Consider the following 17,479-nt stretch of genomic DNA (forward strand, 5'->3'; position numbering starts at 1 on the left):
TTAACCTGTCACTGATTGGAAAGCAGCTAACCCCAGCCCGGCTGATAGTACCGGGTTCAGAGCCCGGCTGGAGAATGCCTGTCACCCCTGCCACCCCTGGGTTTGATCGGTTCCCCTCCACTGTCAGTTGACCTAATCTGTGAAGACTTGATTTGCTGATGAGCTGCCAGTGTTGTGATGTTTACCCGTATACCTACTTGTAGATCCTGCATGGGTTTAGTAGAGCTTGAAACTTCTCAAATGCTTGATGATAGGAGGCTTCATAAGTTTTTCTTTCTCTAAAATTAGAAAGAGACACCTTCAAATCCAGTGGCCACAGTGAAAGTAGGAGAACGACAGTGGTGTGATGTGGGGATTTTTAAAAACAATACCGCGTTGGTGAGCCAGTTTTACTTGCTACCGAAGGGGAAGCAGAGCACCTCAAAGGTAACCGTGATGTATTTCTGCCCTGTGGGTTACGGCTTGAGTGCGGTGGCTTCTGTAACGCATTCAGGTCATATGGATGAGTAAAATGGGGATCTGATTGCAGTCTGTAGTGGAGAGTTCTGTATGCTTAGCTGTCTTGCTTTGTTTATTAAGGCTCTTTTTATGGAATACAGCGTGTCAGGGCTGGGGATGTAGCTTAGCGGCACAGCACCTGCCTGGCAAGCGTGAGGTCCTGAGTTCTATTCCCGGTACCCACAAAAAACAAAATAGAATTCAGTATATCACAGGCATGTCCTTTTAAAAAGTCTTATACAATCTAAGCTGGGTTTCATGTCATAAAAATCTAATCTGACAAGTTAAAATGAGTATTTTTTTTGAAATGTCTCTAATTAATTTTCTTACTCATTGTGTTTAGATTTCTTTTTTTTCGGCTTTGGCTTTGGCTTTTCTCTGGTACCAGGAACCGAACTCACGACCTTGCGCTTGCCAGGCAGGTGCTTTGCTGCTGAGCTAAATCCCCAGCCCCTTGTGTTTAAATAATTGTTTTTTTACCGAGATACTTTTATTCCTGATTTTATAATTTTAAAAATTTTAAAGCCTCTATATGCTATGAATTTTCCCTTGATTCTGAAGCTTCTTGAGACACTGTGTGAAACGACGCCTCTCACAATTATGAAATGGTTAACGACTCTAAAGCATGCTGAACTAGTGTTTTCCATACATGGAGAATTTCCAGAAGGAAATTGCAAGGGAATAGCTACTCATTTGCATTCTCTAGATCTTCCCAGATGGAGAAAATAAGATGAGTTTCTCTAACGCCAAAAATGCAAAATCCAGCGTGCTCCAAAAATGAAAACCTTTACAGTGTCAACATGCCGCAGTAGGAAATGCATATGCGAGCTGAGGTGATGAGTCCCAGGCAGACGGCAAGGCACTGCACACCTGTAATCCCAGCGCTCTAGGAGGCTGAGGCAGGAAGGTTGAGTCCAGAAGGTTGAGCCCAGTCTGGGCAACTTGGTGACTTAGTGAGATCCTAGCTCAAAAAAGTCAAAGAAGGCTGGGGAGATTGCTTGGTGTAATGGACCTGGCTTCAGTCCCCAGTACCTCTGAATATAGTGTAAAATTACCTTCAGGCCAGCTGTGTAAGGTGTACATGAAGTAAATGCATTTTGTATTTAGACTTGGGTCCATCCTCAAGATACCTCATTAGGGGTATGCAGATACTCCAAAATCTGACAGAAATTGGAAATCCAAAACATTTCTTGTCCTGAACATTTTGCATAAGGGTACCCAACTAGTATATTGTATATTTTCATTTATCTAATACTACATCTGGTGTCCCTCTTTTTCAAATTGAGTTTTTCCAGTTCTTGACAAAACAGAAATTCTAGTTAATTATTTGTTAGTATTATACCTGGTGAAATTTCTGGTTGAAGTTGGATATTATGTATAAAGACATATCATATCTAAGGGCCTATTAGCTACCTGATTTTTCCTACAAGAAAAAAAGAGCATAAGGTATAGAGCCAGTAAACTTGGGTTTGAGTCACTGACTGCAGCACCCAGCAGTGTGGACTGGAACGAGTCACTTGTTCAGTCTGTCTGAGACCTCGGTTCCTCATCTATAAGACGAGATGACCTGGCTCCCATCAGGTACGGTGGAGCACTGGCATTTCCTGGCCCGCAGTGGTCTCGTGAGAGCGAGGGGAGAATATGTAAAAATTGTGTGAAAGTTGTGAACACTGATCTTCCAGCCTAGAGCGTCTAATTACTTAGTGTGGTGTTTATTCAGCGCCCTGAGCGTGCAGTGTACAGGTTCTCTGTAGCACTTGGAAGTGGCTTCTTTTCTGCCGGGCTCACTCGCCTGTCTCAGAGGCTGTTGTCCTGGGCAGACTGTTACCTGACAGTAACTGAGATTTCTGCTCCAAGCCAAGTCTGTGTGGGAAGGGGTAGTTGTTACTCTGTCTGTAACACTTGTTAATCTTTTTCCGCCTTCCTACCTTTCACATGCAGAATACCCCTGCATTTCTCTTCACAATCAGTGATTCTCAGCTGGAAAAGGCACTTTTCCTTTGGTAAGAATCACTGATTTATGGGTTTAATTGCTTCCATATTGGAAGGTTTATTCCTTGTATGTGAGACAGAAATAAGTAAATGTGAGCTGGGACTTTAAAATACAATTCATTATGTAAAAGTTTTGCTGAAAAAAAGTTTTATTGAATGAAAATTAAATAATTTTTAAAAATTGAATAATAGGGGCTGGGGATTTAGCTCAGCAGCACAGCGCCTGCCTGACAAGCACAAGATCGTAAGTTTGATTCCTGGTACTGGAAAAAAAACTAAAAAAAACTTTAAAAAAATTGAATAATAAATAACTGTTCTTATTTGACTTTTGTATGTATTCCATTTTAGGTAGAAAATGCAGATGTTCCTGACTACAGTTTACTTAAGAAACAAGATCTTGTTCCGGGCACGGGGTACAGATTCAGGGTTGCTGCAATCAATGGGTGTGGAATAGGCCCTTTCAGCAAAGTTAGCGAATTTAAAACTTGTATTCCTGGTTTCCCTGGAGCTCCCTCTGCAGTCAGAATTTCCAAGGTGAGATACCAGTGCGAGACCTGGTGATTTAAATTATTTCAGACTTCCTATGTGAAGCCAACTGCATTTAGAAGTTCTTGTTAGCATCTGATGAAATGAGATTATCTGAAAGAGGTGGATTAAATATTTTTTGCTAATTACTCATGATATTTTTAAGTACTAAACTTCACGCAGAATTACAGCATTCAAATCACAGAAAGGCAGGGAAATGTTCTGGCTTTGTTCTTATTATATAAACCAGAAGTTCACCCTGGAGAATTCTAGTAGCGTGCATGACATTGAATTACATTTTATCCTAAGTCTTGCCCGCCCTTAGGGAAGGAAAGGCCTGTGTTTAGTGAAGGAAATTCCATTTTCTGGGATATTACAGGCAGACACTTAAGCCTTGCTATGCTTGTGAAAAACAGGCATGTGCTGGGCATGGTGGCACGCCTGTACCCCAGCACTCAGGAGGCTGAAGCAGGAGGATCACCATGAGTTCAAGGCCAGTCTGGACTACATAGCGAGACCTATCTCAAAAAAAAAAAAAAAGTGCACACAAACTAAGCATTATAGATCTGCGTAAGATAGATTTTCAAACAGTCAACAGTGCGTCTAGCATCTAATGCAGTTACTTTAAGAAAAACAAGCATTGTGTATCTTAAAGATAGATTTAACATACGTGCTCGTAGAGAAGACTGGAGAACCTTCACGTGTTCCCCCTTTTCTAGAATGTTGAAGGCATCCACCTTTCCTGGGAACCTCCAACCTCCCCTTCTGGAAATATCTTGGAGTACTCTGCCTACTTGGCTATCCGCACAGCACAGATACAAGACAACCCGAGCCAGCTCGTGTTCATGAGGATTTACTGCGGTCTTAAGACTTCGTGCGTCGTGACCGCTGGGCAGCTTGCGAACGCGCACATCGATTACACGTCCCGGCCTGCCATCGTGTTCCGCATCTCGGCGAAGAACGAGAAGGGGTATGGGCCGGCGACGCAAGTGCGGTGGCTGCAAGGTAACAACAAGAAAGCACCTTTAAACTGAGTGCAATTTTTCACTGATGCTGTTGTGATGGCACTTATTTATTAGCAACTGGTGATGAAGAGTTGTCATTTAAAAAAATATTCTCCAACTGTATTTCTAGTAGTTATGAATTTGAGTTTGTAAGTTGTTCTTAAAATGTATTTGCTCAATTGTAGATCCAAATAAAAATAGAAAAGAAGCAAGGACTCTGAAAATTAGTATATGGATTCTTCCTTACATGTATAGCTCTTTCACAAAGAAAAACAATAAAACTGAGATAAAGCTAGAAGGATTTGCTAGCCGACACCTTTTCTAAAGCTGTGTAACTCAGTCTTCCCCGAGTTACTGAGATGAGTCCAGCAGCTGGACGTTGTTCTCTCTCCTGCCTTAGAAAGTGAAGCCCCTGCGCTGCAGGCGCCCTGTGTCTGAGGGCTCCCTCCGACTCCATCTGTGCGAGCCGTGCTGACCGCGATCTTCCTTTGGATATCTGTTAGGCTCGGTTCAGTAGACATTGGATTCCTTTCTTCACTTACATTTGGTATAGAGCTTGACCAGGACAGAGAAGAAGCAAGCTTAGAGACTCTGCTTTTGAATTTCTATTCCTTTTCCGGAATCATGGCAAGACACAAAAAGAATAAAGGGTAGTCTCCATTCCCCAGCCCAATATACTTGAGTATATTTTTGGCTAAAGCACATACTTTGTCGGGCCCTTAAGCTCCTCCTTAACAGATGAGGGGTTAGAAGAGTTTACCTGGAAGGTCTCTTTTGTCTCCAAAATGTATGTTCCCCAGAAGTAGACTAGATCCCTGACTGTTTTCATGTGCTTAATGGCTCTTAACCCCTTTTGATGAAGTTAAAACCTTCATAATTTAAAAATTCAGAATTAAAGTATATGTCCTCTTACTGCAGAAAGAAAGAAGCACCTTAATAAGACCTAAGTTTGAAATAGTGTTTTAAACATTTGTAAGATTTTGTAAATGCTCTAGATGTTTTATTTTTGCATTATTTTTACCTCGAAATTGTATAAACTTTTTTACGATGAATTATAAGCATTAGACAGCTAACTCAGGTTCCTTACAACCTTCAAAATGCAGAGAAGAGTTATAAACACTCTGCTGTAGGTAACTTGTTTTAAACCTTTTGGGAACTTCCTGGTTCCACTGCCTATTCAAGTCTGGAACAAATACACACAGAGCAATAATTGCAGAAAAGACACTTCAGACCCGGAGCTGCAGTAGCTGTAGGGCACGGGTCTCTCTGTCTGTACCACATCACCTTATGCCTAAGGTTGACTGAGTAGCTGCGTCGTCAAACTTGTATGTATCATATCCCCAGCAAAGATGGAATTCATTGTGCAGAATTGATATATATGCATGCTCCAGTTACTAATTTAAAGTGTATAGAATATTTTAATATATAATTTTTGTAAAGAACTGGGATTTTTATATTACAGTATTTGTAATTAATGTGTCTCACTAATTTTCTCTTGAAGAAAATACGCAGACTGTTAGACACATACTGAGTGGTTTCCGAACTCTAAAGATACAATAAACGCACTGCAACAGTGCTGTTAAAAAACCTTCCTTTGTGGCTATCTGAATCCTTAAATGTCGGTGTGACAAACAGTGTTGACAGGGAGCCGCTCCGGCTTGTTAGCCTGCGGCTCCTTGATGAGAGCTTCACTCTGCATTTGTTCAATTCCTATGTGTTGCTTTTGGCATATGCTTGCTTTTTGCACTAGTAGGATTTTAACTTACCTCATTATTATGTTGGTAATCATTTGTATAGTTTCCATAATGTGTCTGATGTAGACGAAACAGATACTTAGCCAAAGTTAAAATTAAAATAAATGGTAAGCAGTTTTGCACATGTTAAATGGTAGGGTTGATTCTGTATGTGCGTGTGTGTGCTTCATTATAAAAAGAATAACAATGGAAAGTTAAAATAAGTATATGTTTCAAGCCCAATTATTTTAGTGATCTATTTGCTATATTAGAAAATTTCTGGCTTTTAGCTCCTTATTCTCTGCATTAATCAACAGTCTGCATTTTAAAACCCTTCTCTTAATGACACAGAGTAAGTTGATTTAAAACAAAGCATAAGGGCTGGGGATGTGGCTCGGTGGTGGAGCTCTCACCTTGCATACACAAGCCTGTGGGTTGATCCCCAGCACCACCAAAAGAAAAAAAAGAAAGAAAGAAAAGGAAGAAGAAGAAGAAAAATGGCTGAGCGTGGTGGTGCACACCTGTAATCCCAGCACTTGGGAGGCTGAGGCAAGAGTTCGAGACCAGCCTAGGCTACATAGTGAGTTCAGTGCCAGCCTGACCTACATAGCAAAACCCTGTCTCAAACAAACAAACAAACAAGAAATCAAAGAGTAGAATACCTTAAGTGTGTACATTTGTACCTGTTTAAAAGGCAAAAGATTTATGCGATCTAAAGAGAAGCCAGAGGATGTTACACCTGTTTAGTATTTGACTTAGTTTACTTTGCTGAAAGCCTAGATTGGAAGGTGAATATGAACCTGTGTCTCTAACAAACTACTTACTTCTTAGAGAGAAGGGCAGCCTTTTATATCAAGGGATTTGTTTAAATATTATTTTTTAATTTTGAGAACTAGCCCAAACCCTGTATTTCTTTTAATTTGGCATTAATCTGGTACATAAGCACCAGTCATGTTGATTGCTAAGGGACCAGGGACTGAAAGATGCGATAGGAAATCTCTGTGGCTTTGCCATTCAGGAAAGAAGGGATCCTAAGACCTGTGTGTTCACACATAGAGGAGGATGAATTGGGTAAGTAAAAGGAGCACCATGCTGGGCATGGAGGCAGATGCCTATAATTCCAGCATTTGGGAGGCTGAGGCAGGAGAATTGCAGTGAGTTTGAGGCCAGCCTGGGCTACAGAGTGAGTTCAAAGCCAGCCTGAACTGCATAGCAAAACCTTGTCTTAAAAAAAGCCAAAAAAGTTTAAAAATTAAGTAAATAAGAGGAGCAACATGTAGTTTCTTAGAAATTGTACCTTTTTTGGTACCTGGAATCAGACTCAGGACTTTGCACTTGAATTGTGCATTTATTAAATAAAGATCCCACCTGTCTTAGTTACTTTTCTGTCGTGGCTGAGACAAAATACCCGACCCCCAAAGTTAAAGGGGGAAAGGTTTATTCAGTCCACAGTTTGTAGAGGTTTCAGTCCATAATCAGCTGGCTCCCAGGCAGGGTGGTGTAGCAGAGGGGCAACAATTCATGCAGTGGACACAGCAAAAGCCACAAGAGAAAAACGGGAGGAGCAAGCTTCTTTTCCTCCTTTATATTGTATACAGGCAACACCCACCCCAGGACAGGGCAGGTGTAGCACTCACACTCCAATCCCAGCACTAGAAAATGAACCAGTCACAAATTCTAAATTTAGCTGCCTCTGAAGAGCCCATCCCCCATGATTGCATGAGGCTTTGGGGGTCGTCCAGACACAAACCTTAACATTCTGCCCCTGAACTCCCAAAGATGCTTACACATCCCTTTATGCAGAAGGCATTTAGTACATCTGTAAGAGTTGCCACAGGCCTAACAGTTTCAGCATTGCTGAAAAGTCCAAGTCCCAAGTCTCTAAGATTTAAGGCAAACTCTTGCCTATGAGCCCCTGTAGAAGTAGAAAGTTAAACACTTCCAACATTTAATGGCACAAGGCAAACATTTCCATTCCGAACGTTATAAAGGGGGATACAAAGGATTGGGACCAAAGCAAGCCCAAAATCCAGCAGGGCAGACATTAAGTCCTGTAGTTCCATGTGCAGCATCTAAAACAGTCTGTGGCACATTGTGAGCTCCAAGGGCTTGTGTGGCTCCACCCCATGGCACTTCCCGTGGTGTAGCAGCCTATGGCTTCTCTCTTGGGCCCATTCTGCTCCCTCCTTGCAGGTTTCCTCAGAGGATCCATGTTCCTGGCTTCTCCAAACTTCTGAGGTCTCCACTGCACCTTTGGCTTCACACACAGCTTCGCCCTCTCGAACACACTCCGGGGCTACCCAGGCCTTCTTTTCAAATCTGGGTGGAAGCCTTTTTAACCCCAGAATTCTTGCATTCTTCATGCACCTAAAACTATCACCACATGGATAATAGCAAGGTCTGCTGCCACCTGGAGCAGTAGCCAAGCTTCCCCTTCTCTTGGCCATAGGGGTCAAAGGCCTGGATCACTGAGCACTCTGAATCCAGGTCTGAGGAACAGATTCTCTAGGCTGCTGCCATTCTGGAATCTGGTGCTTTGGAGCTTTCTTCTCAAAGCAAAGTCTTTCACTTTGGCAATTTTGAGGCAATTTTGACACTGCCCATCACTTGTGATGCCCTCAGGCTATCTTTTCTATTCTCCTGCTTATCAGCAATCAAGATCTCCTTTGCTCTCTCTTGCAGTCCCCAGCTTTACTGGATCTTCCTTTGTGGCCAAACTCACACTAGATTAAGTCATTCTGCTGGGTTCTTCACTCTTGATTTTCAACATAGATCTGGCTAAAAGCCCCCAATAGCAGCCATGCCATGGCATCAACATTGAACTGCCTTGAAATTCCTTCTACAAGATTAGTTAGTCTGCCACCCTTAATCTCAGTCTCAGGCAGTCTCTGGCCGTGAGCAAAATGCAGACAAACTTTCTGCCAAGACATTACACACACCATTTGGAGTCCAGCAACCAGTGCAGTCCCTCCCAGCAGACACCTCCTGAGCCTGGTCTTTACCAGCAGGATTTCTATCAGCCTTCTGGTCTTCTGAGCTCTGACCAGAATTTCCCATACAGAACAGCCCAAGGTGTTCCAGCTCTGCTCTTTTAGGTGACATCTCTGAACCTTTCCAGACTTCCCACAAGCCATTCCCAAGGGCTCTTGAACCACAACGATCAGATAAAGTTGTAGCAACACCCCCACTCCTGGTACCAAATTCTTAAGTTACTTTTCTCTCATTGCTGAGACAAAATACCCAACACCCAAAGTTAAAGGGGAAAAGGTTTATTCAGTCCACAGTTTGTAGAGGTTTCAGTCCATAAGCAGCTGGCTCCAAGGCAGGGTGGCATGGCTGAGGGGCAACAGTTTATCACAGTGGAAGGCAGCAAAAGCCACAAGAGCAAGGGGAGGAACAAGTCTCTTTTCCTCCTTTATATTGTATTACACCCACGCCAGGGCATGTGTAGCATTCACACCCCCAATGCCAGCACTAGACAATGATGCAGTCATAAACTCTAGATTCAGCCACCTCCAAAAAGCCCCTCCCTTGGACCACATGAGGCTTTGGGGGAACATCTAGACACAAACATAACACCTCTCTCCCTTCCTGTAAACAGTGGGCTGTATTATATAGATAACTCCCTCCCCCGCCCTCCCTCCTTCCTTCCTCCCTGCCTGCCCCACCTGCACACCTGCCTCCCTGCCTGCCTTCCCTCTGTTCTCCCTCCCTGCTTCCCTCCATCTTCCCACTGTCTGCCGCACCAGAGAGCAAACCCAGATCCTTGCACATGCCAGGCAAGCATAGCACCAGCCGGGCAGATATTTTCTCTAAAATGATTCACACTCAGTTAAATCCCTTTATTCTTGGTTGGGTGAGCAACCTAGATGTAACAAGTGTTTGGGTCACAGTTCTCTCTCTGTGTTCTGCATCTCTGGTTCACAGAAGTAGTAAAAATATTTTTCATGTTGCATGATTTTAGTATTACATTTTCCAGCTGGGCATGGTGGTACATGCCTATAATCCCAGCACTTGGGAGGCTGAGGCAGGAGGAATGCTGCAAGTTTAAGGCCAGCCTGTGCTACACAGTGAGTTCAGGCCAGCCTGAACTACCTAAAGAGACCTTCTTTCTCTCTCTCTCTCAAAAAAAAGTATCCCAAAGCATTACATTGGCTTTATTTTAATTTGGTAAGCTTTTTGGCAGTTTCACTAGAAATAAAGTATATATAAACTCAGCTTTATCTGCATTTAAAAAATGGATATAATCTGGTTGCATGTATGTGAGACACGTCTGCCCCCAAACCCGGTTACATAAATACAATCACCTATACCAAGGGGAAACTGCTGATCTATTATTTCAAAAACTGGTAGACTAGCAGAGATTTGTTCTGATTAGAGAGGTGGTCTACCATAACTAAAGATATTTTTATTTTTAGAATGACAGCACTTGTAACATCAAAACCATTTAGAACTTTGAAGAAAAGATTATTCATAATTTAAAGTATTGTCATCTCATCATAAATAAAAGATTGCAAAATAGACTTGCTCTTTGACCACCTAAGGTATAATTATTGTGTTTTCTAAGACTTATTTTAGGCAGTTTTATGTACCATATACAAGTGACGTGGACCATGGAGCACCTTTTCTACAAAAAGCAATTATAGGCATTACTGGTTTTGTTTTGTTTTATTTTGTTTTGTTTTGTTTTTGGCAATGGGAATCAAACTCGGGACCTCATGTGTGCCAGGCAGGCTCGATTCCACTGAGCTATATTCCCCGCCCCGGGGTTTTGAGTTAGACGAAAGGAACATCAGCACTGGCAGAGGAAGTCTATAGGGATGTTGACTTTTACAGCGTAGGCTGAGTTAGTATAGAGCAGTCTCCGAGTTCAGGAGGACTGCGTCGAAGCACCTGTTTTTAAGCTAGGAGAGTACAGTTAGGGGCATTTTCTTGGAGAAATATACAGCCTACTTAACTCTTATTATAGCTGACCTAATATGCTGGGAAGTAAAAAAAGCCAGTGACTCCAGAAAATATTGTAGTGTAAACTCATTTTCATTTTTATTTTTATTTTTTTGAGATAAGGTCTCGTTCTGCAGTTCAAATTGGTCTTGAACTCACTATGTAACCTGTGCTGACCTTGAGCTCGCAGGGATCTTCCTGCCTCGGCCTCCTGAGCACTGGGATTCCAGGCTTGAGCTTTGCCTGACTCTCACCTTTTCTTTTTTTTCTCTTTTTTTTTTTTTGTCCATTTACTCCTGAGTTTTTTTCTTTATGCTTTTAGCCAGGCTCTGACCTGCTGCTCACTGCAGTGACCTTAGCAGAGGTCGGTGATTACCCACTTGCTCCGTCCCCAGCCTTGTCACTGGCCACCTCTGCGCCTCTGCGCTGCCATGTGGCCTCCTCCTGTCTTAGCGGGGGGGCTGTCTTTGCAGCTTGGCCCCAGGGAGCGGGCGTGACGCGGCTGCCCCTGCCCACTGCCCCTGCTCAGCCTCCATCTGGGCCACCTGGAAGCTGGCCGCTGGGCGGCAGCTGCGCCCCTACCCCCACCCCCCCTCATGCTCGCTGGCCGGTCCGCAGGCACAGCTGGGTCTCCTGTCTTCTCTCCCTTGTGGCCAGCAGCCTGGTAAGCGTTACACCTGTTGGATAAGAAACATGGTCCCCATGGCAGCTGTCCACCTCCCACTCCCCTCTCAGGCAGAGCAGGGCCGGGCGAGGGAGGCTGGGGCCGGCAGGCCTGGCAGGCGTGACCCCTGGTGGCAAAGCACTGCAACTGCACCGCCTCAGCCTCCCCAGGGAAGGCCTGGGCTGACGGCTGGAGGGGCTTGCGGCTGGAGAGACCTGAGCGTCCCTGAGGGTGATGGACATTGCAGGGTTACGATCTTACACACTGGATGAGCAAATAAACTTAAAATTTGTCAAAAGTTAGTATCTCTCTCTCTCTTTTTTTTTTAAAAAAAAATGTTTTTTTTGAGACTGGGTTTCACTGCGCAGCACAGGCTGACCCCAAATTCACAGTGGTCCTCCTGCCTCAGCCTCCTGAGTGTTCCGGAGCAAGTTGGATGTTGATGGTCACCTCTGAGCTCCTCGGGCTGGAGATACCGACTCTGGAAAACACTTCAGCCGCCTCCCTTGCAGTGTCCGGGCGTAGTTGTGAGCGTCTCCACTTACATGTTTCTGGAGCCACGGAGGAGGGCTTTTTCCTCCTGTAGTACCAGAAATCAAACTAAGGACCTTACGTTTGCCAGGCAGGCACTGTGCTGCCGAGCTGTATCTCCAGCCCAGGGCTTATTTTGATTGTCCTAGAATATCCTGGGAGGCGGGAAAAAAGTCCTGGGAGAGAAGGTAAATTGTAGCAGCTGAATGAAGAACGAGAAGGCGATGAAATCCCGGAGTGGATTTTGCACATTTTACTGGAATCCGCTTGCTTTTCCTTTGTCTTCTGAGAACCTGCAGTCCAAAGGCTGTGTCCTTGCCGCCTGCGGTCTCAGCCGGGGTCGGCGGGGAGCACGGCGAGGTGGCCTTGCTCTGTGCCTCTCGGAGACGCTGAACCGGTGTGGCCGCTCCGCAGAGGCCGGCGCCTGGTGTCCAGAAGGGAGCTCGGAGGCCGGCCCCGGGGAGGGGGCTGAGGCGCAGGGCACACAGCTGGGGGCTGCGGGCGCCGGCGAGAAGGGCTCACCGCCGGCCGGAGCCAGGACGGCCGGGCATGTGTAGCAGACGCGGCTGCAAGTAAAAGGCAGCGGGGGGTGTTTGCGCGCTAGGAAGTCGTGTCCCGCAGCTGTCTGGCGCTGGGGTGATCCATGCCTCCCCTGCCTAGGAGGTAGACTCGGAGAACGCCAGGGCTCTCTCCTGACTTCTTTTCCTCCGGGGCAGGGATGGGCAGCTAGGTATGAGACTCACCATCCGCGCACACCCAGCCCAGCGGCAGGCCGGCGGCGGGCAGAGCTCCATCCCACATGGTCCAGCCACCAGGTGCAGGTTGGCGCCCCCTGGTGGCGCTGTCTGTTCCGGTTAAATAACGTTAGGATTCTGGGCCCGGGCAGCCGAGGCGGTGCCCAGACCCCTCCGGTGAGTTGGCATCCCTCTGGTGGACCCCGCTGGGGACAGGGGCTGCGTGCAGTGCTCCGTCCCTAGCCTGTAGGCTGCTGGTTGGCTGCCAGCCCCCCAAATCAAGATGCCAACCTTAGCCTGCCCTGTTTGGGGACGGGCAGTGGATGAAATGTTTAAAATTTCCGGATTGAATATCAGAATGTCCAGCTCGGTCCCTGCATGGGGGCGGAACTCGCCTTACCTGTGCTGCGTAAGGGTGCCGCACACCTGGGACAGTGACCACCTCGGCAGAGAGAGAGAGTGAAACTTCCGCTGCTGTGTGTGTGACCAGCACGGGGCCTGCCCTGGACCCGGGTGGGGAAACGGTCCGCGGCTGCTATGCACGTTCCATATTTTTGGAACACGTAACACATGAAAGCGTTATTAAGCAGATGTGCTGAGGAGATGTGCACTCTAGATTTTTCTTTCTTTCTCTTTTTTTTTTTGTACCGGGAGTTGAACTGAAGACCTTGCACTTGCCAGGCAGGCACTTGCGCCGCTGAGCTGTATCCCCGGCTGAGCTCTATCCCCAGCTATGTGCACTCTGGAAAGCCCACGGAATTCAGCCAAGTCAACAGAATCCTGCTTTTTGAGACCCACATCACCCATGAGTTCCTTGTCTGCTTTATGCAATCATTAGACGCCCATGGTGAGCAGTCGTGCTGGCCAGAGCCACGCCGCTGGCTGCAGGGCACACAGCGACTGTGACTGCCTGGGGTCTCCACCCTGACCGCCCTGAGGAACAGTGCATCTTGTTCCCTTCAATTATTGTCCTTGGTCCTCTGCAGTCCAGCAGTGGCCGGAACGGGCAAGATGTTCTGCCTCATGAGCCAGGGATACAGCTCAGTGGCACAAGCTCCTGTCTGGCAAGCACAAGGTCCTGAGTTCGATTCCTGGTACCAAAACAAAACAAAACAAAGAAAAATATTGGGGCCCAGGATATAGCTCAGCAGCATAAGTGCCTGCCTGGCCAAGTGCAAGGTCCCAAGTTCAAATCCTGGCACACAAAAAATATGATATTGGCAAGATGTTCTCTGTTAATGAAAGTAGTGCATGTTGTGTCATCACCTTGTATCTTTTTCCTTTCAAAGCATGTAAACCCAAAACGTGAGCTGTGCATAGGCAGTGGAAGATGAGTGGAGCCGGGGCCGGGGCCGGGGCTGGGGCTGGGGCTGGCCTAGCCACAGGTGGGCCCTGGGTTCCATCTCCAGCACTTAAGAAAAAAGATCCCACATAATTAGCCTTTAGCTTAAGAAACAGAACATTTGCGCTGGGTGTGGAGGCACACATCTGTTATCCAGCACTCAGGAGGCTGAGGCAGGAGGATTGCCTTGAGTTTGAGGCCAGCCTGCACTACATAGTGAGAACTTGTCTCAAAAAAAAAAATACATATATATATATATAAAACATTATCATCTGCCGAACACCCCCAGGTGTCTGCCCCCCCATACATACCAGAGGAGGTAAATATTCTTTTGGATTTTTTATCACTAATTCCTGTTTTTGTTTGTGGCTCTATCTGTGTATGTATCCCTAGTAGAATATCCAGATTTACTTGTTTTTGAACTTGTAGTCAGTGGAATCACACTGCACGTGTTCTTCTGCGACTGCTCTTCGTGGGTTGTTCTCCACATCCCCTTCCATGTTTATTCCCTGTGCCCATATTTCATGTTTTCACTGCTGTATAGTACTCTGCGGTGCGGCTGTTTCACAGTGTATCTGTTCTGTTTGCAGAGGTTTGCATTGTTCTCAGCTTTCTGCTGTCAGAGACAAGGCTGCTGTGGACCTGGTTGTGATGTAAACGTGTGTGGGAGGGCTCCTGTCCTTTCCGCTCCCTGCTGGCCCCCCAGGGCCTGGACAGGGCGGGTGCTCAGGAAGTGCTGGAGGAGTCAACAGCTTCTTGTGTCCCTGTCCTGGGACAGCCGCCTTCACAGCGTGGCCCCGCGGCCCCGGGGGTCTCTGAGGCAATCTCCAGAGGACACAGTGTTTTCTAATAATGCTGACACTTTACTTGTCCTTTCACTCCAATTTTTCCCAAGTTTCAATTCTTTCGGGACGCATGGTCGCATGGCTGCTCCAATAGCTAATCAAGTCACATTTGTTTATTTTTGTTTTAACACTATCTCTGTTTTAATCACTAAGGTGTTAAGTACTGATAGATAAAGCCCACAGGAGCAAAGGCTTTTTAAGTTCCTCGGTAATTTTTAAGAATGTAACCAGGCGTGGTGGTGCCAGCCTATAATCCCAGCACTCGGGAGGCTGAGGCAGGAGGATTTTTGTGAGTTCAAGACCAGCCTGGGCTATAGAGTGAGCTTAAGGCCAGCCTGAACTGCATAACGTGATCCTGTCTCAAAAAAAAAAAAAAAAAAAAAAAAAAAAAAGTGAAGAGATTCAGAGACTAAAACCTTGAGAACTACGGCTTTAAGAAGCGGGTTTTACTCAGTAATGCCGAGTTGTTCGCTAAAGCGTGGGTACGGCTCCCACTCCGGTAGCAGCGATTCAGAGGCCCGCGGCTGCACACCCAGCACGCACGGCTCGCGGCTGTCTTTGGAATTTGCCAATCAGAGCCGCTCAGGGCGGCGCGCGCCTGTAATCCCAGCACTCTGGCAGGAGGATCGCCGTGAGATGGACGCGGACGCCAGCCTGGGCCGTATAGTCAGACCCTGTCTAAAACAAAAAACAAAAACCCTTGTTTTGGCCTAGCAGATGGTTGTTACATGATATTTTACAGTGCGCTCCATTTGTATTTCCTTGTGTACTAATGAAATTGTTTTTTCACGAGTCTTCTTTTACGAAATATCTATGTATGTCTTTTGCTCATTGCTTCGATTAGGTTATGTCTTTTTTTTTCTCATTGACTCACGATTTCTTTATGTATTCAGGACATCAGTCCTATGTGAGCTTAACATGTCACACGTATCTCCTCACAGTTTATGCGTTGTCTTTTGTAGTTGTATTGAATGTTAATCAACTTGGAGAAAATGTACATCTTTTCGGTAATTGTGTCTTCCCAAGGAAAAACAGTGTGTCTCCCTCTGTTTACTAGGTTTTCCTAAATGTCTCTCAATAAACAATCATTTTCTCTACAAAGGCCTTTATGTCTTATCTTAGATTTCTTCACAGGAGTTGCATATTTTTAACGCAATCACATATGGAACTTTTAGAATTCCACTTCCTGTTCTGATTGTTACAGATTATAGAAATGGCATTGTTCTGTGTTGATTTTAGATCCAGCACCTGTACCAAATTTTTACTATTCTAGAAAGGCACCCACATGTCCTTTACTTTTTTTTTTTTGAGACAGGGTCTCACTGTGCAGTTCAGGCTGGTCTTGAGCTCACTTTGTAGCCCAGGCTGGCCTTGAATTTGCAATGATCCTCCTGCCTCAGCCTCACGAGTGCTGGGATTACAGGCGTGCACCACCATGCCCGGCTTTAATTTTGTTTATATCTCAGCAGTTTTTCTTTCTGACCCTTATACCTTAAACTTTTTCTTACTGTTTCTGTACTGACTAGGATCTGTACCACAATGTTGAAAAGAACCTGTAGTGAACACCCTTGTTTTAATTTCAGTTTTAATGCATGGTTTAACATTTCACACTGCAGTATTTTTTTTCACAAATGACTTTTATCGAGGGCGTTGTCCTCTATTTCTGGGTTGCTAATTATTTTAATATGGGCAGATGTTGCGTGTTATTAGCAGCTTTTATCTGCATCTATTGAAATGATTATTTTCTCCTTTGATGTAGGTTATGGTAGTTGACTTTTTAATATTAATCCAACATCTACTTCCAAGTATAAACACAACGTTAGTTCACTGCTGGGCTCAATCTGCCAGGAGCTGGGACCTCTGTCCTCATGCCTGCATCAGGTCAGCGTGTGACACCCTCCTTCCCTGTCCTGTGATTGTCTGGCTTTGCAGCTGAAGTTATACCAGCCTCATGAAACGGGGTTTTTCAGTTTTCTGAAACTAGTCTTTAAAGTTATTTGGTCATTAAAGGAGGATCTTACTTTCCTTGGAGGTTATGGGTTCATAAGGGTTTTATCTCACTGACTAGTATTGTTACTCCTAATATATTTTTTCTGCAGATTTATCCATTTTGTCTTAGTTTAAAATTCTGCTTTGAAGCCCTCCGTATCACCCTTGTAACATTTTTAGTCTCTGTAACCTCTGAGGTTGACCCCTTTCCATCCGTTAGTTTATTTGCACATTTCTTCTTCATCCTTGAATGTTTAATCCATCAGTGTTTTGTGTTGTGTTTTTGATGCTAGGGATGGAGCCAGGGCCTTTGCACGGAGTTCCACGCAGCCCTTTTCTTATTTTTTGAGACTAGCTGTCACCGAGGCTAGCCTGGGCATAGCCTCAAACCTGCAGTCCTCCTGCCCTAGCCTCCCAGGAATTGCAGGCATGCGCCTCCATGCCCAGCTCCCATGAGAGTAGATTTTCCAACTGGGGTGGGTTCTTAATTTGCATTTCTAAAATTGTGCGAGCATATGACCTGTGAGATGTCATTGTTCTGACTGGCTTTCTGTCCTGTCCTGCAGTGCTGTGTATAGGGGGAGGGAATGCAAGCTCCCCATCGACTCTGTGAGCCTCAGGGGAGGCATACAGCCCTGCCGCGCTGACTGTGCTCCCCCACCCCTCCCCCTCCCCCTC

At 45.5% G+C, this 17,479-nt stretch overlaps 1 protein-coding gene across 4 annotated transcripts in view; it reads left to right on the plus strand.

Annotated features, from left to right (window-relative positions):
- Hcfc2 (host cell factor C2) overlaps positions 1-5,904 on the plus strand; it is a 28,699-nt gene extending 22,795 nt beyond the window's left edge. For all 4 annotated transcript variants that reach the window (XM_013518889.1, XM_005374584.1, XM_005374585.1 and 1 more), the window contains exons 13-15: positions 289-426; positions 2,839-3,024; positions 3,735-5,904. In XM_013518889.1, the coding sequence (XP_013374343.1) occupies positions 289-426; positions 2,839-3,024; positions 3,735-4,049 (639 nt within the window). In that variant the 3' untranslated portion in view covers positions 4,050-5,904. The remainder of the gene's footprint in view (positions 1-288; positions 427-2,838; positions 3,025-3,734) is intronic.
- The last annotated feature ends 11,575 nt before the right edge of the window (positions 5,905-17,479 follow it).

This window comes from Chinchilla lanigera, unplaced genomic scaffold (assembly GCF_000276665.1).
Source record: "Chinchilla lanigera isolate Chin_1 unplaced genomic scaffold, ChiLan1.0 scaffold00004, whole genome shotgun sequence".
Taxonomy (NCBI): Eukaryota; Metazoa; Chordata; class Mammalia; order Rodentia; family Chinchillidae; genus Chinchilla; species Chinchilla lanigera.